The 25,219-nt window shown below is 56.2% G+C and overlaps 2 protein-coding genes across 2 annotated transcripts; both read right to left on the minus strand.

Moving 5' to 3' along the window:
* Positions 1–1,975: 1,975 nt before the first annotated feature.
* Positions 1,976–9,086, minus strand: SLC35E4 (solute carrier family 35 member E4). Its single transcript, XM_006218052.4, has 2 exons — positions 7,367–9,086; positions 1,976–2,928 (listed from the first exon to the last, which is right to left on the minus strand). Exons 1-2 carry the CDS (start codon positions 7,983–7,985, stop codon positions 2,495–2,497), a joined length of 1,053 nt encoding a protein of 350 aa, XP_006218114.1. The 5' UTR covers positions 7,986–9,086; the 3' UTR covers positions 1,976–2,494.
* A 1,853-nt stretch (positions 9,087–10,939) lies between these two features.
* TCN2 (transcobalamin 2) lies at positions 10,940–23,371 on the minus strand. Its single transcript, XM_006218053.4, has 10 exons — positions 23,249–23,371; positions 22,762–22,947; positions 19,827–20,019; positions 18,939–19,108; positions 17,783–17,944; positions 16,549–16,721; positions 16,254–16,440; positions 15,192–15,363; positions 12,893–13,008; positions 10,940–11,495 (listed from the first exon to the last, which is right to left on the minus strand). Exons 2-10 carry the CDS (start codon positions 22,823–22,825, stop codon positions 11,434–11,436), a joined length of 1,299 nt encoding a protein of 432 aa, XP_006218115.1. The 5' UTR covers positions 22,826–22,947; positions 23,249–23,371; the 3' UTR covers positions 10,940–11,433.
* Positions 23,372–25,219: the final 1,848 nt, after the last annotated feature.

A 25,219-nucleotide genomic window follows, 5' to 3' on the forward strand; every position in this document is an offset into this window, starting at 1 on the left:
AGCTCTGAGAGTGAGGTGTGCTCAGGGCCCGGCCTGGGGATCTGGGGTGACCTTTGGCTGTGGCTGTCAACCCAGCCTGGTAAGGGGCAGGGCAGGGACGGGGATTGGTGGAAAGAGCTCCCAGGAATGGTGACACCTGCTATTCCGAGAAGGATTCCCGGCAGGGACTAGGTACAAGGAGGGAGGCTCAGAAAGGTGAAGTGACTTGCCCCAGGCCACAGAACAAGTAAGAAGCAGAGCCTGGAGGGTCAGTGGCCTGTCAGTGAGAATCACCTGCAGAATCCTTCCCTGAGGGGATTCCTGTCAGTGAGAAAAGTGCCTGGGACACAAGCCCAGGTTTCTGACTCCCAGTCCAGTGCTCAGTGTGCCCACTGCTGGGAGGAGAGAGAAGCTGGGCTTCAACTCTGCCCTTGAGGGAATCACCTCAGTGCCATCCCATCCCCCATCCCACCCCTATAACCGCCAGGTGCTGGCTTCGATCAGATGGGAAACTTACTCTTAAGCCAAGCACTTCCTGGGGCCCAGGAGCCAGGGCGAGGTCACTGCGGGAGGCTCCTGCTATGGCAGGGGGCCCCCTTGAATGTGGAAGGGTCCTGAGTACCAAGGAGGCTCTGCCCCTACAAAGCCATCTATCCCTGTCAGGTCTGGCCAGGCCTCAGAGTGGAGCCCAGAGGTATCCAGGGTACATGGGACAGGGCTGGGCCAGTGGCATCTCTGAGTCACAGGGAGGGTGGGTGGCCAGTGACTCAGCCTAGGCCCACTTCCCCTCGGCAAGGCCAGCCTGGGCGGAGGCCTATGCTGGGAAAACCTGCATCTGTCCTCCCTGGGCCAGGGGCCTACCAGCCCCTCGCCACCCCCAACCCCACCCTGAGGCTGACCCGGTACGCTGCCCTGTGTAGCACTGGCTGGCACAGCAGACATCCATGAATTCTGGCTACTGAAGCAACGAATGATTCCCCTAGCCCTGGCCTGGCCTAGCTCCCACCCTCCCACTTACCAGATGGGCCTGGAGCCTCAGAGAGTGGATGCCTAGCCCAAGATGGGGACCAAGCCATCTGGCACCATCACCCACCTCTCCCCTGGCCCTGCTCACCAGTCTTCTCACCAGAATCCTCGCCATGGGGGACCATCAGCCCACTTTGCAGATAAGGAAGCCGAGGCTGAGAGGGGCAGTACCTACCTACCCCAGGTGCAATGAGGTGGGTGGAGCAGGATTAGGCCCCAGGTCTCTCTAACCCAGGCAGGGTCCTTATGGTTTTTAACAGGCAGCCTCCAGTGGAGGCAGGTGGCGGCTGGAATTAAGTGAATAGAGTCAAGGACAGAGGAGTGATGATCTGAGTCAGGACAGCTGGTCAGAGAGGAGCCCAGCAGACTCCAAGCTGAGACTGTGGCCCCAGGTTCCCCCCGTGGCAGCCCTGGAGCTCCCCCCACCCCAATTCCTTGCCCTCTGCTCCCACAGCCCTGGGCATGGCCCCTGGTCAAGGCCCTTCCTTCCTCAGGCTTCCTTTTTGGGGTTTTCTTTTAGAGGAGAGCTGCAGATTGGGTTTTCTCCCCCAAGCAAGGGTTTAGCTGTGAGAAGGGAGATGCAGATGTAGGAAGAGGTGCAGGTGGGTGGGCCTGGCCTCAGTGGGAACCTGCAGGAAGCTGGTGGGAGCAAAGGCGGAATCCAAGGAGAGGTGAGGCCACGGGGCCAGACCCTGACAGCCTTGTGGTCTGGGGCAGGAAGATCTGACCTTGTCCTGAGCAGTGTGGAGCCACAGAGGCTGTGTGTTCTAAGAGACTCCAGGGCAGGGCTGGCGTGCAGGGGCCGGAGCAGAGGGCTGGGGTGGGGGCCTGGCCGACCACAGCAGTAATGGTGGAGGTCCTCGCTTCTGTGTGGGCGGCTAGCAGCCAGTGTGCCCTCTGCTCTCCCGATATTTCCTTTTCTTCCTCCCTATATTTCCTTAGCTGCCACCCCTGAGGAATGACACAGGTGTCCACGCAAAAATAGTTTATTTGAGGACGGAAGACCCAAAACTGGGGCTGAGGCCACAGCAGCTGCCTGGAGTTGGCACAGACGACCCCAACTCCCTAGGAAGCCCAGTGGCAAAGAAGCCCTTCCCCAGGCCCCTAGCTGCCTCCCCCACTTCCTGGAGGAAGGATTGCGCGACCGCCAAGATTCATCGTCGTCGCCATCAGAACACGGTTTGGCCAGCAATACTCGGCGTCATAGTTGATACTAATTGTAATAATTACTCTCACAGGCACAGTGCCTGCACCGGGCTCGGACCCACCATCCAGTGGTGAGTGGGGACTGAGGCGAGGAGAGGCGGGCAGGGACAGGAGAGGGGTCTCTCCGGGAGTCCCCATTCCAGCCTCCAAGGTGGCCCTTCTGGAAGGCCTGTCTTCCCCATGGGCCCCAGAGGCTGCCCGCTCTCCACGTTTCCCATGGCCACAGGCCAAGGCTGGATTCAAGCTGGGGCTGTCCCAGGTGGTCCCTGTGAGCCCTCAGGTCTCAGAGACCCTTGCCAGGCTGGTCCCTCCGCCAGAAGCCCCGGCGGGCAGCCCAGGAGGCCACGAACTCGCAGTTGTGGTAAAGGAACATTCCTGAAAGGGTGAGCGCGATGCCCACGTAGCTGAGGGCGCTAAGGCAGCTGCCAAACAGGATCCGGGACAGGACGAGGTTGCCCACGACAGTGAGGTTGCCCAGGACGTGGACAGTGAGGGCTGAGGTGAGGGCCAGCAGGGAGAAGCTGGCCAGGTTGTAGAGTACGGACAGGAGGCAGCTGAGCAGGATGCAGGCCCAGAGGCGGGAGTCAGTGGGAGCGGGCGGCGGCGCCACGCCGGCCTCCAGCACCAGGGCCGCGCCTGCCAGCAGGCAAAAGCTGGGCAGCGAGGTGGCGTAGAGCAGGGTCATCGCGTCCAGCCTCTCCTCCTGCAGCAGGGCACCTGAAACCAGGACGGCAGCTGTCAGCACCGTCAACCCCACCTGGCCCGCCCTGCATGACCCATGGTCCTCAGGAAGCCTGCCCCAGCCCCTCAGGCAGAATCAGTGACTCCCCTCGCTCTGTAATGTGAAGGTCAAGATTCCGGAGTCAGACCACCTGGGTGGTGACCTGTATTGCGCCTTACTAGCTGTGACCTGGCACTTAACTTCTGTAGGCCTCTGTTCACTCACCTACGAAGTTTTATAACCTAATAGGCAGGGTAGTTGTAAAGATTAAAATAGATAATGTATAGAAAGCCCTTATAAGTGCTCAGCAAACATAAAAAGGTAAGATAAATAAGGCCAATATCACCTACTCAAACCACCCCCCGGAGGCTGAAACAATAATCCGCTTGTGATATCCCAATGATCATAAACATGGGGAAAAGAAATCTTCAGGGACTCCCCAGTGGAAAAACACATCGTGGGCTCTTAGCCAGCTTTGTAGGCCCTGTGCCAAGTGACCCTGACCAAGCTTTCTTGGCGTCAGCCCTTCTGGAACCCACTGCCCCACAGTGCGGCTCCCACATCAGAGCAGGGACAGGCTCACAGCAGGTCCCAGCCCTGCCACTTACTAGCTATGTGGCCTTTACATTAAAAAAAGTTGGGGATAGCTCAGTGGTAGAGTGTGTGCTTAGCATGCACAAGGTCCTGGGTTCAATCCCCAGTACCTCCATTTAAACAAAAAAAGAAAGAGAAAGTTTTATTAAAATAACAAAAATTGTTTGAGTCAAATGTTCAATGACTTATGACCACTGGGATGACAGGGGAACAAGAAAGTCATTGTCTGCCCTTGGCTGTCATTCACTGTTTATCACCATCTTTTGCTACCAACACTGGGGTTTGTCAAGGTGAATCCGGGACAAAGAGGAAATCTAAGGCTTTGCAAGGGAAGAGGAAGTCCTATTGCATTGCACCGGGGTGCCTGCACCGGTGTGTGCGTGCACACGTGATACCACCCCACTCGTTCACAAAAGAAGTGGTGCCCATCCTAAAATCACGTACGGCTCAGGTGAAATGACAGTATTTGCGTGAAGGCAACAACGATCTGGGGCCTTCTCCAAGTTTTCGCGGAGGGATGAGTAACGGATCCCGGTCCCCTCCCAGGGCTCTCTGAGCCTCTATGCATTTTCTGACACACAATTTCCAGAGGTGCTTACTCATAGGCTATGCTTAGAATAGGAAATCTTATTTCTCTCTCGATTTCATTCTAATGTTTTGGCTTTGTTCTCTAGGCAACAGTCCCTCTGGCTCAAGCATTTCTAGAAATGAACAGATCATTGGAATGCCTCCTGTTCATTGGCTCCAAATTTAGCACCGTCACGAGCTGCCCATGTCGGGCATGTGAAAGGTGCAATCCCTGGAAGGTGTTGAGGATTTCAGGTGACCTTCACCTCTGGCAAATTTCACCTTCTGCGGGGCAGCCAGGCAGGAAGGTCCTTCCCTCCCCACTGGTCCCTCCGCCAGAAGCCCCGGCGTGCAGCCCAGGATCTGCTCTGTATCCCACTCTACCCTCCACCTCCCCTCCCTGCAGCCCAAGGAAAGAGCAGTGATCCTCAGCCAGAGGTGATGCACCCCACCCGGGGCCCCCAAAATGCCAAGCCGGTCGTCCTGCTGTCTCAGTGACCCCTCCTCTGCCAGCTCCCCACAAACCCTGCATTTCAACCTCTCCTCCTCCAAAGACATTTTTGTTTCAGCCTCTGAACACACCCAACCTTCAGCCACATGCAAACAAATGTTCTCTAGACCCTGTCTGGCTGGCTACTGGCTTCTCTCCTCTCTGCTCCATCATGAGCTGTGTGGTATTACACAAGTCACCTTCCCTCTACGCCTGTCCTCTTGTGTCAGCAAGGGGCATGTGAGGTGCTAAGCACAGGGCCTGGTGCCCAGGGCAACTGCTCACCGCGGCAGCTGTCACGACCCCCATGCCCTGCTCCCGCCCGCTGACACCCGCTCCCAGACTGCCCTCTCTGGCTCTGGCCGTGTGGAGAGCTGGACACATGGTGAGGGCTCAGCAAGCGTTTGCTACTATTCTTACGTTATTGTTATCATCGCTGCCTGCCTCCTCCCCTAGGCTGCCTTCTCTGGTCTCCCCTAGACGTAACTGCTGACCACACCTGTGCCCACCTTGGCCCTGGCACTTCTCCCTCGCTGTGTGATCTCTAGGTCTGAGGGCACCCCCTGACTAGCCTGAGAGTGCAGCGGACAGGGATCGGGTCAGGCCATTCCCCATTGCAGGTGGGTATAGCTGAGGACAAGTTCAGCACGTCCCACCCTGCTTCCCAGCCTTTCTGTGAGTGGGAAGGTGGCACCCTCGTGTAGGCCCCTCGGCCGGCAACTGGCCCAGGAAGGAGGGAAGCTGCCGGATCTGTCTGTGGCTGCCTGGGCACGCCTCTTCCTGGACTTTCATCCTCTGCTCCCGTGCAGCCTGTCCTTAGGAAAGGAGCTGATGTCAGCCATTTACACTCTAGTCTGAATCTAGTCCTGGTACCTTTCCTGGAACCTCTGGAAGTAGAAACCTTCTCTTGCCCAGAAACCCATGTCAGCCCCTGTCTCCAGTATATTCCTCCCCACCTCTGCCAGGCTTCTGCCTTAGCCTCCTAAGCTCCTCCTTAGCACCTTGAGCCATGTAGCCTCAACAGCCTGCCAGTGTTGCCACCAGAGCCATTAATAAATCCACCACTTAAGGGCTACCTGCCCTGTGCCAGGCCCCAGGTCACGTGCTGGGGACACAGAGCTGCCCCAAAGCCAGGCCAGGCCCTCTCAGAGCTCCTGTCTGGTGGGAAGCAGACAGGTAATCAAGTGGCTATGACACAGGGCATGTGGGGTTCTGATGGCGGAAGCAGAGGGTGCTCAGGGAGCCTGGAGAAAGCATCCAATCCACCTCAGGGACCAGGCAGGAGACAAGGAGGGAGCTAGCAGAGCCAAGGAGCAGCCTGATGCCAGGCACCTGCTGCTCCTGGCCCGTGTGCCCGAGATGTGGGTGGACGTAGCCTGTCCTGCAGGCCGGGCTCCTCCTAGGTGTGGAGCACTGGGCAGGCATGGTGGGGCCTCAAGGCTGGGGCCTTCTCAGCCTTCTGGCCCTGCCCAGGGCAGGGCACGAGGTCAAGTTTCCCACTGACTCATGCATGCCCAGAGCTCAGACCCTAGCTCTCATGTAACCTGAGGGCAAAAATAGAACTGGAGGGCCCTGGAGGACAGGGATAGGTCCTGGCGCTGCAGATGCCAGGGCAGGGTTGAGCTCTGACTTCAACCTTCCCTGACTGCAGGCTGCTCCTAACCCCAGTCCAGTGCCCTGGGAGCACCCCTTTTCCTCTCCCAGGCTTGGGTCATAGGACCTCAGAGCTGGAAGGGAGGGAGAGCATGAAGGCCCTGAGAGCACCGAAAATATGGGGAGACTGAGGTGCAGACAAGATCCAGACCTGCCCAAGGTCATCCAGCAAGGATGAGCCAAAGTGTGGCTAGAACCCAGGCCTCTCCACCCTGAGTGGGTGCCCTGGACTTCACCATGTCTCCCTTGGATTGAGGCAGAGAGAGGGTGGGGGCTGTGACTCAGAGCCCCTCAGTAGGACAGGCCGGAAGGTGGCCTCCACCCTTGGGCAGAATGATTTAGCTGGGTCTAGGCCTGGAGCCTCCACCCGACCCTCTGCCCAGAGCCCTGAACCCCTTACATCAGAGCTGAGGTCCAGAGTGACATGGACCAGGATTCCAGTCCTTAGGAGCTGTGTGACCTGGGCAAATCACGAACCTCTCTGGGCCTCAGTTCCATCATCTGTAAAATGGGGATGAAGGTGGTGGTTGCCATGATGACTCAAGGTCAACACTCGGCATGGGGCCTGTTACACTGTAGCTTCTAGTAAACACCAGCCCTTCCCAGACTTCGCCAAACCCCTCACCATTCAAATCCCAGCTCACAGCCTTCCTCTCTTCTGTCTCCCTGGTCCCTGCCATCAGGCCTCCCTCTGGATCCGCAGCCTTATGCCTCATCATTTGGACAGCGTGGAGTCTGCTGCCTGGGTTCAAATTTGCCTCCGCAGCTCACATGGCCCAGGGCAAGCCCCCTCTACCTGTCAAATAGGGGCAATATAGTGACTTCCTTGATCAGGGCAGTAGAGAGATCAGGGCAGTAGAGAGATCAGGGAGATAAAGGACTTGACAAAACACGGGCCACAGATCTAGACAGCAACTCTTAATAAATCCTGGTTGGGCCTGTAGAGCCTAAGTTTCGGGCCTGGAACTCACTGAGCTGCTGAGTCCCTTTCTGAGCCTCAGTCCCTGCCTCCTCCAAAGCCACACACCTCAGTTTCTTCATCTGTAAAATGGGATAATGACCTCAAGAGCCTCCAAGGCCATGCTCCCACCCTGGCCCCCACCTCCTCAGCCAGCGACCTGGGTACTCACTCTGCTGAATAGACTTGAGGCCACGGAGGCAGGTGGCCGCCAGCAGGAAACCACAGCCGGCGGGGGGTGTCCGGAGCTCTCCAGCCAGGCTGCAGGCAGCCCCCAGGCAGAGCGGGCCCATGGCGGCGAACTGCAGCGGGTGGTGGCGCCGGCCAAGCAGCAGGGCTGACAGGGCCAGTGTGATCAGTGGGGTGGTGGTGGTCGCCAGCTGCGCCAGGTCCAGGGGCACAGCGCTCAGGCCCACGTTGCCACAGGCCATCGAGGTGCCAAAGGTGAGGCTGAGCAACAGCACTTGACAATGGGTGCGGCCAGGCATGGGTCGCCGTGCCCCCCGGTGGCACACCAGTGCTGCTGCCAGCATGTGCAGCGCAGAGAGCAGCAGGGGCCGCCCAAAGCCGTGCACCGTGAAAATCCACTTGTTGAGGCTGGACATGCTGGCTCCCGACAGCAGCCACACCAGTGCCGCCATGGCCACCCGGGCCCGGCCAGGCCGCCCCAGGGCCTGAGGGGTGTCGGGGGGCCAATCTGGGGACCCAGCCAACCGCGCCCCGCCAGACACTGCCACTGCCTCAGCTGAGGTCATCCTGCTGTCATGGTGCTCCGGTGGGCAGCGGCACATCCGTACCAGAGGGGCTGGCGCGGGAGGCCGGCTCCCCGGTAACCAGCTCTGGGCCACCAGAGAGCCCCACTTTGGGTCAGGCCAGACCTGGGTTCCTGGAATGCCACCGAGTCTCAGACAGGTGAGGGCACTGCTTCTTGTGCCTGGCCTGCGCCAGCCTGGGGCCAGGAGCTAAGCTGCGTTCCCTGCTCAGGCAGGTCAGAGCCCAAGTCGCTGTTGCTGGGATGCCAGGCTCTCAGGGGCTCAAGCCTGGCCTAGTAGGCGTCGGGCACCTCTGCCCCGTGCCAGGGACGTCTCCACGCTTCTCCCCTACTAGTGCCAACGCTAGGCTTACATGGAATCCTCCGTCCTTTTTCTCTTCGGTCCAGACCGCGGGACCTCCTGCGTGCTCAGGCCCGGCGGGGGCGATGCGGGCTCCCGCGCCCCGTGGTGCCGGTGGTGGGGCTCGCTGCCTCCAACAGTGCCCTGGGCCTGCGGGTAGCTGACAGGCCGGCCCGCGCTCCGGCCGGTGCCAGGCGGCGAGCTCGGCTCAGCTCGGCTCCGGCTGGGCCTGCGCTCCAGCTCCGGCTCCCGGGAGCTCGGGCTGCGTCTCAGGCTGCGGCGGCGGCTCCCGCCAGGCTCGGGCGGAGAGCGAGGCTCCGCGCTCTAGGCCCCGCCTCCACGGCCGCCCCTCGCGCCCCACCCGGAAAATTGGGCCGAGCCCCTCGCGCCACCTCTGGCCAAGCCCCGCCCCCGGGAGGGATGTCCTGCCCTGCCTCCGCTCCGCCGGCTCGCAGCTCCTCCTCCATCGGCCTAGCGTCCCCTCCATCAGCAGAGCCCCCTAGCTGGAGTGGTCAGCCTGTCTGTCCCTTCTCGCCCCACCGGTGGGGGATCAAGCCCCTGCTCACCGAGAGCCAAGGCAAGTCCCCCACAGAGAGGAACACAGGGCGGGAGACCCTGGGGTATCTTTCTGAGGCAGCCTGATAAAAAGCCCTAGCTTCACAGAAGACTCCAACTTCAAGGACCCCCACCCCACTAGACTTCATCCTAGTACCAGCCTCGGGAACACCCAATCTCTGGCCACAGTTATCCAGTGGGACCTCCTCAGCCATTAGAATTGACCACTTGCCCCTTAAGGCCACTCCCTTGCCCCACCCTAATAGTAACACCTCCTCTCTCTTCCAGCCCAGGACGGCCCCCTCGAGGCAGGCAGATGGAAGCTGAATCACCAAGGCCACCCACAGCTGCGGAAGCAGGGTCTTGCCGGCTGGCATCTATCCCCAGCCAGCGGCCCCTGTCCCATCCCCTGGGCACTCAGAGCTGACTCATAGCTGGACTTCCTGGGGTCTACCCTCTGCCTCTAGCCCTTGCAGGACAAAGAGCCCTAGGTGGGCTGGGAGCCAGAGCAGCTGCCACTAAGCCCTTGCCCTTGCCTGGGTCTTGCCTTTCCCATCGTAACAGACGGTTCCTCTCTGAACTCAGGGTCTGGGAAACAGCACACACTCTCAGAGCAGGACAGGCTGATCAGGATTCCAGGCTGGGCCGTGGCCTCTCTGAGCTCTGGAGTCCAACTGTGAAAGAATCATAGGTGCCCAGTGCCAGCTGCGAACCTCTTTCCTGATGTTGGGCTTCCTTCTCTGTGTAAGCCCCTTGCCCACTGGGACACGGTTCATCCCCCTAGCCTGTTGTCTCACCAGTAAGTCCTTGATGACAGCAGCCTGTCTGGAGGAGTAAGACCACAAAGAGGGGTGGCTTAATACGGTCTATGTCGCCCTCTTGTGGTCAGAATGCAGAATTGCTGCAAATGTCCCCTCATCTCCATCCCAATCTTTGGACTGGGATTAAAATCTCCCAGCCCCACTGTTGATTCAGATGCCCTCTAGTGGGCCCAAGAATGTGCTTTTCTTTTCTTCCATTTGCCTCTGGTGATTCTGATGCCCACAGGAGCTTGCAAATCACTGCTGGATAGTCCAAATTGTAGGGCGGGAGATTTCTACGTGAAGGCCTGGGTAGGACCTCTGCCTCTACAAGGATTAAATCCTGAGCTGCTTCAGCCGCTGACCTTCAACACACCCTGAAAGGTGATCAGGAATGAGGCACTCTGTGCTCTGGGAAAACTGGCAGAACAGGCTTCAGATATTTTCGGGAGAATTTTATGAGCCCTAATTCTTGCATCTCCTCATATCTAGAAAAGAACTAAAATCATTAATGGTGACATCTGCTCCTCGTGACCAGCGGCAAGCCTCTGCCAAAATGTGTGCTTGACTGCACGTACCCCCCTTCACTGAACTCGTATATAACACTGAGTTCCCCCTGCCTCTTCAGAGCAGCTACTCGGAGCTCTCTGTAATGCTGTCTCCCTGGCTGTAGTCCTCATCTTGTCCCAAATAAAACTGAACTCACAACTCTCACGTTGTGGGATGTTATTTCAGCTGACAGTAGGCCTTGGTGGGAGGGAGCAAGCTCTACACCCTGGGAGGGTAGCGGGGGGGAGGCTGAAGGCAGAGCCCAAAGCAGGGGTTGTGCAGCAAGTGGGGTGGCGTCCTAACTGTGCTTTGGGGAAAAGCTCTGGGTCCTGAGCCACCAGTTGAATTTGGACTCTGCCATGTAATCTTAACAATCATTGAAGCCCCCAGTTTTTAATGCTTGAGTGGAGGAGCCAGGAGGCCACCCTAGACCAGATCTGTCTCTTAGCCACGCCCCCAGCCTGACACTGTGAGTGAGTCATTCTCCCTCTCTGAGCACCGATTTCCTTGTCTGTAAAGCAGAGAGGAAAACAGAAGTATGAGCAACCTCAGAGTTGTGCAAGAAATTGTCTAGCATGTACATGCTCCCTAGACAATAATCAACGTCACAACCGCCACATCGGTCCCCCCAGTATCCCAGAGAACGCTCCCCCTGCTCCTGCTCCCTGAGGGGTATCTCCCCCTTTTCTGCTCTAGTCCCTGCATTGGTTCCAAACATGAGGCTCAGGATGCTGGGACTCAATCAACTCTTTAATCATTTTAGTGGCCGGATGAAAGCAGCCCTGCAGAGCTCTCTCCGGCTGCTACACCACTTAGAACAGCTCTGGGGCTGCTTTGATGGCAGAGTGGGGAGCTGGGGTCAGGGCCGCAGAACTCTCCTCGCAGGACCCCAGTTCCAGAGCGAGCCGTACTCACAACGCTGGCGGCAGCGGCCTTCACCTCCTTGTGCCGAGGTGTCTGAGATGCTTGTGCCCTCCAGCCTCTGAGCAGCCTTCACAGGACGCCAGACCCAGGCAGACAGATCTCCCGGGGGAGGTGTGGGCTCCCAGCTCAAGGGTGAGTGGTGGCTTAGGACCCCCGCAGGGGTGGTGGCTGGGGTGATCTGGGGACAAGGGCGCAAGAGGAGGCAGCAGGGTCAGGCATGTGCCTAATACAGGGATATCTGGAGGGAGGGCAGAAGCCCAGGAGGTGTAGGAGGCGGCTGTGGGGCTGAGCCCAGGGGGCTACCAGCTAACCAGCCTCAGCTCGATGGTCTCTCCATCCCTGGGTCTGTAGTCAGCAAGGCCTGCAGAAACAGGTTGAGCAGGGGGTTAACAGGGCAGAGTGTCCCACCCACCAGCCCTACCTTCTGGACTCCTACCCTGTCGCCAGGGTCTGTAAGATGGGCTCAGGGCTTAGCAGTGGGAAACTAGGTACTGCCCAGAGTCAGTCTGGAGACTCTGAACTCAGTTGTGACCCTGGGGTCGCTGAGACCCACAGGCTCATTTTGCAGTGGGGGAACCCCCAGAGAGCATGGAAGGGTATGGGATAGCATGCAGGATACCCAACATGGGGCCAAGGAACCTGACAACACCTGACGGGCTGGGCCACTGCCTTCATAGTCCCCCCGAGGGGCATCAGGAGGAGGGACCTGCTTGTTGTGGTCTGGGGAGAACCAGGACCACGAGTGAAGTCTCCTGGAAGCCAGCCTTTGCTCACTACAGACAATCCAGTCTCCAGCAGGACACTGGGGTTCAAGCCCCAGCTCTGCACTCACTTGCAGCCCAAAGCACCCTAGTGGATGATATATTCCATGTGGCTATTACAAACAAAGGGGGAGATCTACACAGAGTGACATAGACAGATGTCCACAATACGCTAAGGCTGAAAAAAATAAGTTACAGTAGAGAGAGCTGTGCCATCCGATATGCCAGCCATTAGCCAGATGTGGCTACTGAGCACTTGAAACCTTAACCAAAAAAGGCATAAAAAAGGGTGGGAGGTTATAGCTCAGTGGTAGAGCATGTGCTTAGCATGCACGAGGTCCTGGGTTCAACCCCTAGTACCTCTGCATAAGTAAATCAGCGCCTAATAAATCAATACCTAATTCTTCCCCCCAAATTTTAAAAATAAAGTTAAAAATTACAAAAAAAATTTTTAAGGCATGAAAAATATGTCATAATCATTTACACCAATTACATCTTGGAATAATATTTTGGATGCATTATTAATATTAGTTTCAGCAACAACGAAATTTAGAATGACACATACGGCTCACAGTTTGTTTCGATCAGACAGCACTGCTGTAGAGTATGACTTCATTTTTATGAAAAACAAAAAACAAACTTACATATTTGAAAAATTATCTGGAAGAAAATATACCAAAGGTAAAAAGAAGTTATTTCTGGGTATTGAATTATAAGTAGTTTGAATTTTCTTCTTTTTTGCTTATCTGATTTCCTAGAGTTGCACAATAACATACAGAAAAATTCTTACACTTGAATACATGATACTCAATCTTGAGCATTAGTGATTTTTTTTTGAAGGTAGAGAAAGTAGTTTTTAATTTTTTTTATTATTATTGTTTTGAGCAATAGTGATTATCTGAGGCTGAGGCCCGGGAAAGTTTGGGAGAAAGCTGGGTCAAGACTGGGCTGGGGCTGGGGCAGGGTCACATCCAAGGTGGCTGGCCACCAGACTCACCTTGCAGCAGCGGGGTGTTGGGGGCCCTGAGGAGCTGCCAGAACTCACGTCCCTCAGCCTTTTTCCCCATTACAGAGGTCAGGTAGGGGCCTGACAAGGAGGCCTGTGTTCCGTACCTACCGAAGGGACAGGCAAAGAGGGAGAAAAGGTGACATTTGGTCCCCTCAACCCAAGGGCAGAAGTAGAATCACCCCCACAAGGAAAGTGCTGCCCTGACTCTCAGGACCAGCGCTAGCCAAATCTTCCTGGGACACCTCAGCTTGGGTCTCCCCTCCACCCCTCTTCTCTGGCCCCTCGGACACTGCCCACGCAGGGGACTCCATCCCCTCTGCGTTGTCCACAACCCGGGATATGGAGGGTCGCCTGTTACATTATTGACCCAGCAGCGCTCCCTTTCCGGGGGCTGAGGTTGCAGGCAAGCCGCCAGCAGCACACAGATGCCAACACCCGACCAGAGAGGGGACGCCAGCCCTGCAGGGAAGCGGGAACCCACAAGACGGAGGCAGAGACACACCCCCGGCGGCACTGGGTCTCAGGTTCCAGCAGTTTCTGTGACTCAGGGGCACTCCCCACTCTTGTGGCTGGATGGCTCCGTCTTCTCTCTGATTCCTACACCCTGCGCTCCCCGTTAGCGGAGAGGGCTGGGGTCCGATTTCTGACCTTGGCAACCAAGAGGCTCCTTCCTCTCACCACCCCGCCCGGAGCTCCAGACTCTGCTGCCAAAGGGAGCCTCTTAAAGGCTGTGGGCCGTGCCGTCCTCCCTCCTAAAGGCTTACAAATGGCCTTGGTCTTAGACGGTGAGGGTTTTTATAGTTTTACAAAACAGAAACACAGGGTGACCTAGTCAAAGGGAGGGTGTCGTTATAGGGAGCAGCCTGTCCCCAGTCATTCCCAGCGTGCAGGGCCCCGTGGCTGCTCGGAGACCTCTCTCTGCCTGCCCGTCTCTCTCCGTTTCTCTCTCTCTCCTCTCTCTCTCTCTTTTTCTCAGTCTCTCTCTGTCTCTCTTCTTCTAGAATCTGGTTTTCTCTGCTGTGCATTCACAGGCCTCGAACGTGGCCTCCGGCCTGGCCTCTTAACCTGGCTCAGGCACCCACCTCCACTTCCAAGAGAATTATTTCTCAGATTGGTATCCCTGTTGTCTTCTCAGAGGTCCTGGAGTTTTGAATAAAGATATTAAGTTCTATTTTTTTTTCTTATTTTGATGACAATGTCCAAACATGAATACCAGCAGGTTCTAGGTAATAATTCCAGTGCCTGCTGGATGGAGAGAAGCCTGCCAAGGGCCCCCGGTATCTCTCACCCCCAGCGGTGCTGCCCTGCAGGCTACAGCGAAATAGGACAGAAATGGGCTTGGTAGTGAGTGGAGAGTTCAGGGGCCAGGGAAGAGTCTCTGAGCCATAGCTGCCTGTGCAAACTCAACCTGATGGCAGCTCACATCCAAGGGAGTGCTGAGAGCGCTGGGCTCACCGGCACCTGCGAGGACACCTGCCCCTCAGCAGATAGTCCTTATTCAAATGTTATTGGTTTCAGAGCTTTCTTTGTATTTAATTTCTAAAGCTTTAAAGGGGTCTTTGCATATCTCTGGCCTGAAATTCCCTGGCCCAGACGACCCCAAGGCGCCAGCTGTGGGCCTCCCTTGGCAGCAGGACACTGTTCTTTGGGAACTCCAGGTGGGGACAGAAGTTGGGGCCCTCTCAAACTGACGCACATCCTCCTAGAAGAGAAGTCTGGGGTCTGGGTGACCTGGTAGAAGGCACTTATTCTCTGGGCCAGATTCCCCATCGGTTATCACCCCCATCTTACTTAGGCAGAGGCACAGAGCTCAGGAAATGCTTGTGTTCAGACCCGTCCAATCTCAGGGTTAGAAGCAAGTTTAGGGCTGTTGTCTCACCTCCACGTGCTGCACAGGGCTTGCCCGGGTAATTCACCACTGGGATTAGACCAAGATTGTTTGATAATAAAAATTCTTATTCTTATGAGAGCTAACCTGTATTGAGTGTTTACTAAGGGCAGGACTCTGCACACAAAAAGCACATACCACGTCCTCTTTGTGCACTAATTATTCCCAGACTCCTCCATGGGCTCTGTGCTGGGGGTGGGGGTGCACAACTGCCGTCCTCACTGAGTTGCAGGTAAATAACTTGTCTGGGCCCCGGGCTGGAGAGGGGGGAGCTGGGTTTCCACATGTGGAGGGTCTGCCCCCTCCCAAGGGAGCTCTCTCTCCACCCCTGTCCCATCCGTGTCCCATCTCAGGGATGCGGGGGTGGCTCGGGTGAGGGCCAGGAGGTAGGGGTCTCACATGAATCTTCCATGATCCTGGGCCTTCTTCAGGACGTCTTCCAAGGAGGAGCCAGCAGGGACAGAGATGGACTGTACGTATGGAGAAAGGATGCTGGAGACCTTCAGCGTGACATGGATGACCTCCGGGACTTGGGTCTGTGAAGAGGTCTCCATAGCTGGCTCCAACGTGACTGTGTGGAGGAGAGGGGAAGCGGCAGCTGGTCTGAGAGCAGGGGGCCGGACGTCAGCTCTCCTTTCTTCTCTAGGAGACGCTGTGGCCCCTCGGCACCTCTGTCTTCCCTGTGGTCCCATGGCAGTCAACACCTCCACCTCCTGAGCAGCTGGAGCCTGGCTGCCTTTCCAGCCTCCCCTGTCCCCCAGCTCCCACATCCTCCGGCTGCCCAAGGTCAGGCCCCTCAGTGATTTCTCTGCCTCCAGTATCCCCCCCTCACCTATCTGCCACACAGCAGCCCAGAGGGCTCTTTCTAGAATGTATATTTGTTCATATCAGCCCCTGTTCCCTCTGAGGGTCTCCCCTCCCGTTCACTCTTCTGCCCGCTGCTCCAGCTCATTCTCCCAGACTCCACTCTTTAGTAAGCCCCTTCTCCCAATTTCCAATCTTGTCTGCCTCTGCACCTTTGTTCTTGCTGCCTGCTCTCTGCTCTGCCTTCAGAAGACTCTTATCCGCTGGCAAATCTCACTTGCTGACTGCAGTCCCTCTCCCAGATGAAGCCTTGATTCAAGGAGCTGGGACTCATTTGTTATGATGTATCAGAGCTGAGCAAAGTGTGTCTCTCCCCATTCACCTTCCATCCATCCATCCATCCATCCATCCATTCCTGTCACATGAGGGGCTGGAGATTCATGGCCTGCCCAGAGCTCACCATCTGGTGTCTCACTCCCCACACTCTAAGCTTCTAGACTCTATGACTGCATCTTAGCTGCCAGTGTGTCCCACACCTGCCTGCAAACCCCTACACGTTAACTCAGCGAATCTGGACTAAGCGACCTCCCCTCACTGGGACATGCAGACTTCAAGGCAGATTGAAAAGAATAGGGCTTCTGTGAAAGGCTCGGCTACCTCTTGGTGCCTGGCAGTCTGGGAAGATGAGATCCACATAGCTCTTGCGGTTCAGGACTGGCAGCAGCTGAGAAATCATCATAGGATTCCGGAAGGTCTTGTGCTGCAGGCTGGCCAACAGAGCAGCCTTGGCCTTGAGGCATGCTGCGCCCAGCTCCACCGTGGGTGTGTGTGAGGTCATCAGCAACTGGTGACAGAATGGGCAAGAAGAGGAGGCGGGGGGTCAGCCAGCCCTGTCTGCTCCACCTCCCACCAGCCACCAGGGTGGACCATGGCCCCATGGCCTCCTTCCTACCTGCAGCGCCAGAGGGGTACTGTAGACGTTCCCGAAGTGGCCCTCGGGGGTCTGGGCCTTCAGGATCTTCTCTTGTACCCTCCCGAGGGCCAGGGTGATCCGGTCTCTCTGACTGGGGTTGAGGTTGGACAGCTCCAGACAGGAGAAAGCCAAGCCCGCCATGGCCACGGAGTCTAGCAGGGGACAAAACCCAGTGGGGTCAGGCCTGGCGGGACCTTGGGGCAACAGGCAATCACAGGGGGGCTTGAGGAAGGGGGCTGATACGGTCAGAGCATGATTTCAGAAAGTTTCCACCAGCTAGGGGGACCAATCAGCCCCGTTTGCCCACTTTCCGGGACGGCAACCTGGGATGGTCGGTCACCCTATTCCTGTCTGCCGCCTGGGGGTCAGGGGTTAGGGAAAGAGCCTGGAGAACAGAGGGCAAAGAGGACTTTATCCTACACCACTCATTCCCCAAGCTGCCCGCACTTTGGAATCACCAGGGGATTTTAAAATGGGCAGATGCCTGGGTCCACTCCAGGTGGTCTAGTTTAACAGGTCCAGGGAGCTGCTTGGGCTCTGGGGGGTTTTAAGCTCCCTGCCGCAAGGGGATTTAATGTATCCACAGTGCGTTTTCTGTAAGCCTCTGGGGCAGAACAAGTCCCTGCTGGCTTCTGCTCTCTGGGAACCTCCCCTCCCCACCTCTGACCTCCTCCAACCTGCCTCCCCCCATGCGAGGCACGCACACTCCAAGAACACAGCCAGGCCTAGAAGAGACCCTGACATCGCGATGACAAGGAAGGGCACTGGAGACCCGAGGTCACACAGTGAGCTGACCCAGAATCCAGGTCTCAGGCACATCCCAGCTTATCTGATGAGAACATCGTGGCTGGGTGTCCAGAACTCTCTCCCTGATGGGCACCAGGCTGCGCCCTTTACTTATAAGGTATCTTTTATTGAGCTGCTGCCGAGGGGTTATTTTACCAGAGCAGCTGCACCAGAAAGGCCAGCTGATTTGTCCACTGGGACCTACAGCAAGTGTGTGATGGAGGGCAGGGTCAGGGTCTGGTCCAGCTCCACTGCGGGCAGCGCTGTGCCACAGTGATCCCTCCTGTGACACTTCTCATGGACTTGACAGGGAGAGGTGAGCAGGGCCTGGGGGCAGAGGCCTTCATCTGGGGTGGGGTTAGAGGAGGGCCAGCCTGGCCTCAGAGGAGGGGTGTAGGGGGTTGGGGGTGGGGTCTGGCTCACTCACCCACAGAGAGGTGGGCCTGGCGGAGATGCCCTTCATGCTCCACGGCGTACAGGAGCTTGCCCACCACGCTGTCATGGACCCGCTTCTGATGGAGGCACAGGGCCAGGATGCCCAGGCTGTACTGGTAGTAGCTCGTGTGGGGGTGGCCCTTGTGATTGTGCCCTCGGGGAGAAAACCACAGGGTGTGGGCATCATGCTGGGCCTGAGGGGCTGCCCCTCTGCCCTCTCCCACAACCAGCCCTGCCAGCACCGGACCCATTGCCTACACCGCCCAACACCCTCCTTTAGGTCGTGGGATCCTTCTTGCCTTCATTCCCTTCGCCCATACTTGCTGAGACCCCGCTGTCAGGCACTGTGCTTGGAGCATGAACACAGTGACGGCAGGCCTGGCACAGTGCAGCCAGGGCCTCCGAAAATCACATAACCCAAGCTCACAAGACCATGAATTGTGGACCAAGGTCCATGGGGCCGAGTAACAGAGGTCTTTGAGTAGCTGGGGAGTTGGGGCAGGATTCTCTGAGGCAGTGATGCTGGGGAGGAAGGGTGAGGAGAGCTAAAGGTGGAGCTAGAAGGCGAAAGGAGACCTTCCAGATAGAGGGAACATATGGGAAGACCCTGGCTGGTGAGCTGAGAGGCCAGTGTGGCCGGAGCCCATGGAGGGGCAGTGGAATGGGTAGGCCAGAGGGTGGGTGGGCAAAGACTGGAGAGGAGAAAAGGGCAGGCAGGCTGGGCCTGAGGGCTGTGAACACAGCAGTGAGGAGCCCCTGCAGTGTTTAAACAGCTCTAACAAGATCAGATTTGTATTTAAAACGCTTACTCTGTGTATGCTCGGTGGAGTCAGGAGGCAGGAAAGTTAGGGAGAGAGGCTGAGGAGTGAGTAGTAAGGAGGCTGCGCAGTTGTCCCAAAGGTGGAAAATCAGGTCTATTTTGGTGCCTGAGCAGCAAGAGTTGCCAACAGAGTGCATGTGGGGTGCAGGAAAGGCTTGATCAAGGGTGGCTCCTGGGGGAAGCCTGAGCCTCTAGGTAGATATCGAGACAGGCAGATGGAGGGCAGGAAAGAGGCCTGGGGAGAAAACCCAAAGTTCTGATGTAGATGCTTCACCAGACAGTGTTGTCTGGTGAGCCCTCCCCACCCTGGCAGACCCCGTCTCCTCACCAATGGCCCCCTTCTCGTCCTCCAGGAACCGCTTCAGCTGTGACACCAGCCTGTCCCCCTTGCGGCCTCCGACAAACTCGCAGTTGGCCCGGAGAGCGAGCAGGTAGAGGGCCAGCTGGCCCATGGAGGGCTTGGCCTCAGAGTCACTGTTGTCATTGCCAGAGGCAGACCTGGGACAAAGGCAGTTAACAATACTTCTGTAAGAAAGTACCACCCTGGTAAGCCTGGCTTGGGGGGCTCCCCAGCAATATTACAAAGAGGAAAAAAAATCCTAGGAGTTGGAAAGTTTACTAGACCTGCCAAACGTAGATCTAGTCAGCCTTGTGCGTTGTGAGGAGTATGCCATGCGTATTTCATAAAGATGGAAAATTAAACTCAAGAACAAACTCTGAGGGCTCTTGCATCCAAATGACCTGTGTTTGCCCCACCCTTTGGTCACACTTTGCCTGTACATTCTCCCTTTCTTTCCTCTCCCTGCCCTGCGTCTGCTTCTCAAGAGGAAGTCCAAGCGGGAGATGCTCTATGGTGGTCCTGACCCTTCACCTCTCATTCAAACTCCCATGCTGGACCTCAGAAGAGGCCTCCCCTTAATGCTCCCTGGAAAGGGAGCACAGATAGTCAGATGCTGCTTCTGGGCTCGGTATGAAAGAGTGCAGTCATAGATTAGTGATGGCTGCCACAGGTATAGGAAGGTACAGCAGCCACGCAAGGGCCCTAGATCAGCATCTCCAATCTAGTCAAAACAACCTCATTCTACGGATGGAGAAAGGCCCAGAGAAGACAAGACTTGCCCTACGGTCTCCCAACAAAGCAGTGACAGGAATGCAGGCCTCCAGTCTCTTAGGATGTGGAACACGTGAGGGAGGAGAAGAGAGAATGAGGCAGCACCTCAGGAGGCTCTGCTGGTAGCTGAGCTTGAGGCTGTGCAGGTAGTGGGCCTCCTTGGCCCCAGCCTGCAGGCTGGAGAGGCGCAGGCCCACGTAGACACTGGGGTTCAGGTGCTCCAGGGAGAGCCGGTCCATCCAGGGCAAGAGGCGTTGGCCTAGCCTCTCCACTAGCTCGCTGTCCACCTCCGTTATTTCTTAGGGAAGAGAACAGGCCAAGTGAGGTCGCAGGGCCAGGCCATCAGCGACGCCTTACTAGGGTCTTCTCCAGGGAATGAACATCTCCATCCTACCTCCACATGGCACACACCCTACTCGTATGGGGGGATCTGGCTGGAATGAGAGGCGGCCGGTGAAGAGTGGGGGAAGCAGACGTCCTGAGTGGCTGGAGGGGGCAGGGGGAGGTGGTGGTCCCAGGACCCACTCTGCCCACCAACAGTGACAGACTGGATTCTGGGCAGTGTAGGGGGTCCCAGGCCCCAGCCCCACCTCCCTGGGTCCTCATGCCAGCGCTGTGACAGAGGTACTGCCATCATCACTTTGCATGAAAGAGGAAGCACAATTCAAAGCTATGGGCATGTTCCACCCATTTACAAAACTTCAACCCACACTGGGAACAGGTTAACGCATCCAATTTTAAAACACTGCAGACCGCTCACTGGCTAACTGGGGCTGCCTGGTGAACCTCCACTGGGCGGATCTCAGAATTAGGCCTTCCCTGCTGCCTCGGTTTAGGTGGGGAAGACCTGAGATTGTGAGGTAAAGCGTTAGAAAACCATCCTTGTTTGCAACCATTTCTCTGTGCGCTTTGGGATTTACCTGAAACTGTGTGATCAATACGGGGAAATACCAGCAGGAAGCAGAAGCCTCAGGGACAGCGCCAGGTCAGGGCTCTGGCTGACCGGCACTCTCCTCCCTCGGGGCAGGAAGCTGAGCCAGTAGGTGGCCTTGGAGCCACTTCAGACTTTTCCTGTTTATGGCCTCCCAGTTGCTGCAGGGCTTCGACTGCCTCCAGTGGGCAGGGTGCTGGGCAGGCCGCCCCGGGGCAAAGGAACTTGGGGTGGTGGGTGGGGAGGCTGCTTTTCTTTGTCTTTCCTTTTCTCAGTGCCTTTCTGTGTCTTACTCCATTTCTGTACATACTTCCCTTTATTTCTCTGGATCTGAGTCTCTCCATCTCTCAGCCTGTCTCTCTGCTTGTCTGTCCCTCCACAGATCTCTTTTCCTTTCCCCTTTCTTCCAACTGGAGAGGGAGCCCCAGTCCCCCTCACCCCACCCACCAATCCCTGGCTCTGACCTCAAGCAGGTGAGTCAGCCCTGGGATAAGAGTGATAAGAAGAGGAGCCGTAAAGGGAGGTAGATAAACACAATTCAGCCTCCTGAGCAGGAAGGAGCCAGGCAGATGCACCCAGGGTAATAAAGTTGACCCTGGGTGAGCTCCCTCCCCTCAGGGCCTTGGACTGGCTTTGACACTGGGAAGCACCAGCCCACCTGGAACGGGGGCCACTGCAGCATCCTTGTCAATTTCACAGCCACACAGAGCGTGAAGCTGGTAAAGCAGGTGGGTGGGCACCACACCAAGGAAGAAGGCAGGGTAGCATTCTTAGCCCATTTTACAGGTGAGGGAATGAGGCTGGGGGCGACTAAATGGCCTAGCAGCTGTGGGCTGCATCCCCAATCCCTGCCCAGGGCTCGTGGGGGTCAGGCTTGTGGACTAACTCTCGAAAGGTTCACACCCAGTGAGGGTGAGGACTGGGTCCCCGTCTCCCTTGGGGACTCTGGACAGGAACCAAGAGCCAAGGGCTGGGGGGGTCTAGTTGCACTTGTAGAACACGGGCTGGAGGCTCCTGACGCCCGGGGAAGACCCTGACCTGGAGTTCTGAGAACAGTCAGCAAAGCCCTAGAAAGCTGGGCGCCCTGGGCAGGTCACCTGGCCCCTTCGACCCTTCACTGCTTCTTCTACCACCTGGACATGACTGAACCTGCCTCTCGGCTTTTCCCAGGATTGCAAGAGCCCCAGCTGGTGAATGAAGAGGTAATGCCGCAGGCGGAGTACGAGTAGGGAAGAAGAGAGGTGGGTGACTCAGGGTGCAGATGCCTCCCTTCCTGCCTCCAGGCTCCAGGGCACAAGTAGCCCTGAGCCTGTGTGCTCAGACTCCCAGGCGAGAGGCCCCAGGAGGCGCTGGGACAGAGCGGGAACAGCCTGGCCCCTGTGTGCAGCATGTAAAGCAAATGCCTGCCCTTGTCTCCCGCCAGTCTCTTACTTCCCTCTGCCTGGGTGCCAGCCTCCGACTCTTCCTCGCCATCTCCTTTTCCTCCTTCAGGTCTCAGTTCCCATGTGGCCCCCCGGCCTGCTACCTCCGGCCTGGGGCTTCCCCTGGCCCTCACCACAGCCCCCATGCGCAGCGCTGAGTTGCCTCTTGACTAGAACGGAAGCTCTAGGAGGGCAGGGATGGGGCCTGCCTTACTCTTTGCTCTTTCCCCAAAGCCTAACACTGTACCTGGCACAGAGAAGGCTCAATCAACGTGTGTTGAACGAGTAAGTGAACAGAGGACTGAATTAATGGAAGAGAGCTTGTCTGGTGAGGAGTCAGATAAAGTTCATCTCAATACAATGTGCTAAACGCTGAGGTCCAGGGTCCAGCAAAGTCCGAACAGCTTACCTGGGAACCCAGATAAGCTGCACCCGACACACATGTGAGCCTCAGTTTCCCCAGCCACACAATGAGGGACTTGGACAAGATGGTCCTCCCTCCTAAGGACCCAGGAGGAAAGAGGCACAGGGTGTCTGCCTCCCGCCTGGGGCTTCCTCTGACACTCACCCCAGCCCCACACACAGCACTGACGTGCCCCTCATGAGAACCAAAGTCTAGGAGGGCAGAGATGAAAACTGTCTTGCTCTCTGTTCTTTCCCCGAAGACTTACATGGCACAGTTACTCACCACAGACCTGGGCGAGGGCCCCCAGGCCCCCCAGCAGGAAGAAGAGGGCCCCAAGGCGCCCCATGGCAGGAGCAGGGGTGGCAGCAGGCGGGGAGCAGGACACTACTGACCACGGCCGGGCACTGCTCCGAAAGAGGCGGCTTCCTGTCACTAATTAATCTCTCCACGCCCGGCGGCACCAGCACGCTAAGTCAGTGGAGAAAGTGGGAGAGAAGTTCTGTAGCTGAGGGGAAAGGAAGGCCAAAGAATGGAGGAAGGAAGGGCAGGGGAGAGGAAGCCTTCCTGGAGGTGGGGGGTGAGAGGAGGGGAGGGTGAGCAGGGTGGTGAGAGAGGTCTGGAGGCAGCCGCAGTCTGGCCCTGCTGCCCAAGAGCCCTGAACCAGTGCAGAAGGGCTGCCTTCTGATCTGCTCCCAAATCTGTTCAACTGCATGTGTCCCGTCTCCCCTTAGCTGATCCAGTGGCAGACAGGTAGGGCTGGGGTGCCTACCTGGTAGCCCTCCCAGAAGGAGCCCCGAAAGTGCCCGCCCTGCCTGGGACAGGGAGGAGGACTGGGGGTTGCAGTGGTCACATGAGCCACTGCTGGGTCAGCTGTTCTCTGCCCGCCCGTCCGCCCGCCCAAAGGCGGGGGTAGCTGGACCCGGACCAGACTGGCCAGTTTTCTCAGCCAATCAGAAAGCTGTGAGCCTCCTGGAGACAAAACAAAGCAATTTAAGGAATGAGATTTAATTATTTGAGACACAAAACCATGGTTAGCAGGGCCACTTGTTGGGACTAGGGAAGGAAACTGAAAAAAAATCTCTGCAAGGAGGGAGAACAAAGGATTCCTCATCTAGCTCCACAGAGAACTCTATGTCCAAGAGTTAGCTCTGGCAGTGCTGTGTGACCTTGGCCAGGTGACTTAACCTCTCTGAGTTTGAAATAGTTTCTCCGTTGCAAGATGAAGGGGTTGGACAAGGTCATTCCAAGTCAACTCATGAAGATGCTATGAACTTAAAACATCTCTAACCATTCCTAAATAAAATTTATACTGCAATCATTTTATGGCAAATTGCTAAGGTTCATTCTTTCAAGATAATTTGGTTTTGTGTCTGACTTATCACAAGCCAATAAATAAATACAGAGATGTATGTCTGTTCACAGAAGTACTTCGTAAACTTAAAATTAGATTGTCCAGTGCAAGAAAGCTGGGTGTGGTCCATCAGGGTGAAGTTCCTGCGAAGGAGGGAGGCCAGCAGGAGGCCCCACTTCTGCAGATCCTCAGGTTTGGATTTCCAGGGGGCTTTGGAAATTTGTATGCAAAGGGGCTGCTCCGGCTCTGCAACCCTCTGCCTGTGGCAGTTGGCAATGATTCTGTTTCCTGCCGCCTCCAGGAAGACAGACTGGAGGAGACAGCTGCAGAGGAGATGCTCCCTTACCCAGCCTCTGGTGGGAAGCGGCTTCCTTGCAAAAGTCACCTCTGATCCCCGAGGTCTTGGAGGTACCACGGTGACCAGTGGGGAGGAGGTGCATTTTCTACAGCTATTAGAAATAGAGTGATTGATTGGGGGCGGAGCTGGAACTTTTTAGGTAATGCAGTTAGGGAAAGTGAGAAAGAAAGATGAATAAATCATTTTATTCAGGATTTCTATTTGGGGTCTATAGCTGAGAAAGCAAAGATTAGCTTGGAATAAGCAAGTAAAAATTTGCCTGTCCATGCATCAGGACAGGCACAAAGAAAGCCAGCTTCACAAAGGAAATAAACAGGAAACATTATTTCTCCTGAGGTCATGTTACAGCTGTAAAGTGTCCCAACAGCCGTGTTGTTTGAGTGACTGATGCTTTTTTACTGAGATTTCTCTCCCCCTCTAAAATCACAGACTATCAGGGATTTACTGTTTGAAATCATATTAGTAACAAAGAAACATTCCCGGAGGAGCCAAGCCACTTTGACACAGGGAAGCAGCCCTGGTAAGGAATTTCTGGACTCAACATTCTATGCCTGTCTCAACTTTGTAGTTTCCAAGGAAACAGGATACTTTCCTGCCCAGACCTGATGCTGACCCTTCACACAGCTTTGCATTGTGATGAGCCTATCCAAATGCTGCTTGGTTTACATTTCACCTAACCCTACCCTTCACCCAAATCCTGTAAAAAAACCTTGCCCTTTGTGTGGTCAGACTCCCACAGTTCCTTTCCCTCATTGCAGTGGGTCAACTAAGCTGACTTTGTCAGACCAAACGTTTGTCCCTGGTGGTCTTAGGATGACTGGGCTAAGACACGGCCTAAAAAAGAATCCAACAGGAAAAAAATTAAACTGTAGGCATGAACAAGGATATATTGTACAGCACAGGGAATACAGCCAAAATTGTATAAGAACTATAAATGGAACTTATCTCTCAAATTTGTAAATCACTATGTTGTACACCTGAAACTTACATAATGTTATACATTAACCATACGTCAATTTAAAAAAAAAGGT

Source organism: Vicugna pacos, chromosome 32, assembly GCF_048564905.1.
Source record: "Vicugna pacos chromosome 32, VicPac4, whole genome shotgun sequence".
Taxonomy (NCBI): Eukaryota; Metazoa; Chordata; class Mammalia; order Artiodactyla; family Camelidae; genus Vicugna; species Vicugna pacos.

Bases quoted from the DNA above. Each gene is read 5' to 3' on its own strand.
- SLC35E4 (XM_006218052.4), bottom strand. From the start codon at position 7,985: ATGTGCCGCTGCCCACCGGAGCACCATGACAGCAGGATGACCTCAGCT. The intron at 2,929-7,366 runs GTGAGTACCCAG...TCCTGGTTTCAG, and splicing joins CCTCAAGTCTATTCAGCAGA to GTGCCCTGCTGCAGGAGGAG.
- TCN2 (XM_006218053.4), bottom strand. From the start codon at position 22,825: ATGGGGCGCCTTGGGGCCCTCTTCTTCCTGCTGGGGGGCCTGGGGGCC. The intron at 20,020-22,761 runs GTGAGTAACTGT...CTCTTCCCTAAG, and splicing joins GGCCCTCGCCCAGGTCTGTG to AAATAACGGAGGTGGACAGC. The intron at 16,441-16,548 runs GTAGGAAGGAGG...TTCTGTCACCAG, and splicing joins GTACCCCTCTGGCGCTGCAG to TTGCTGATGACCTCACACAC.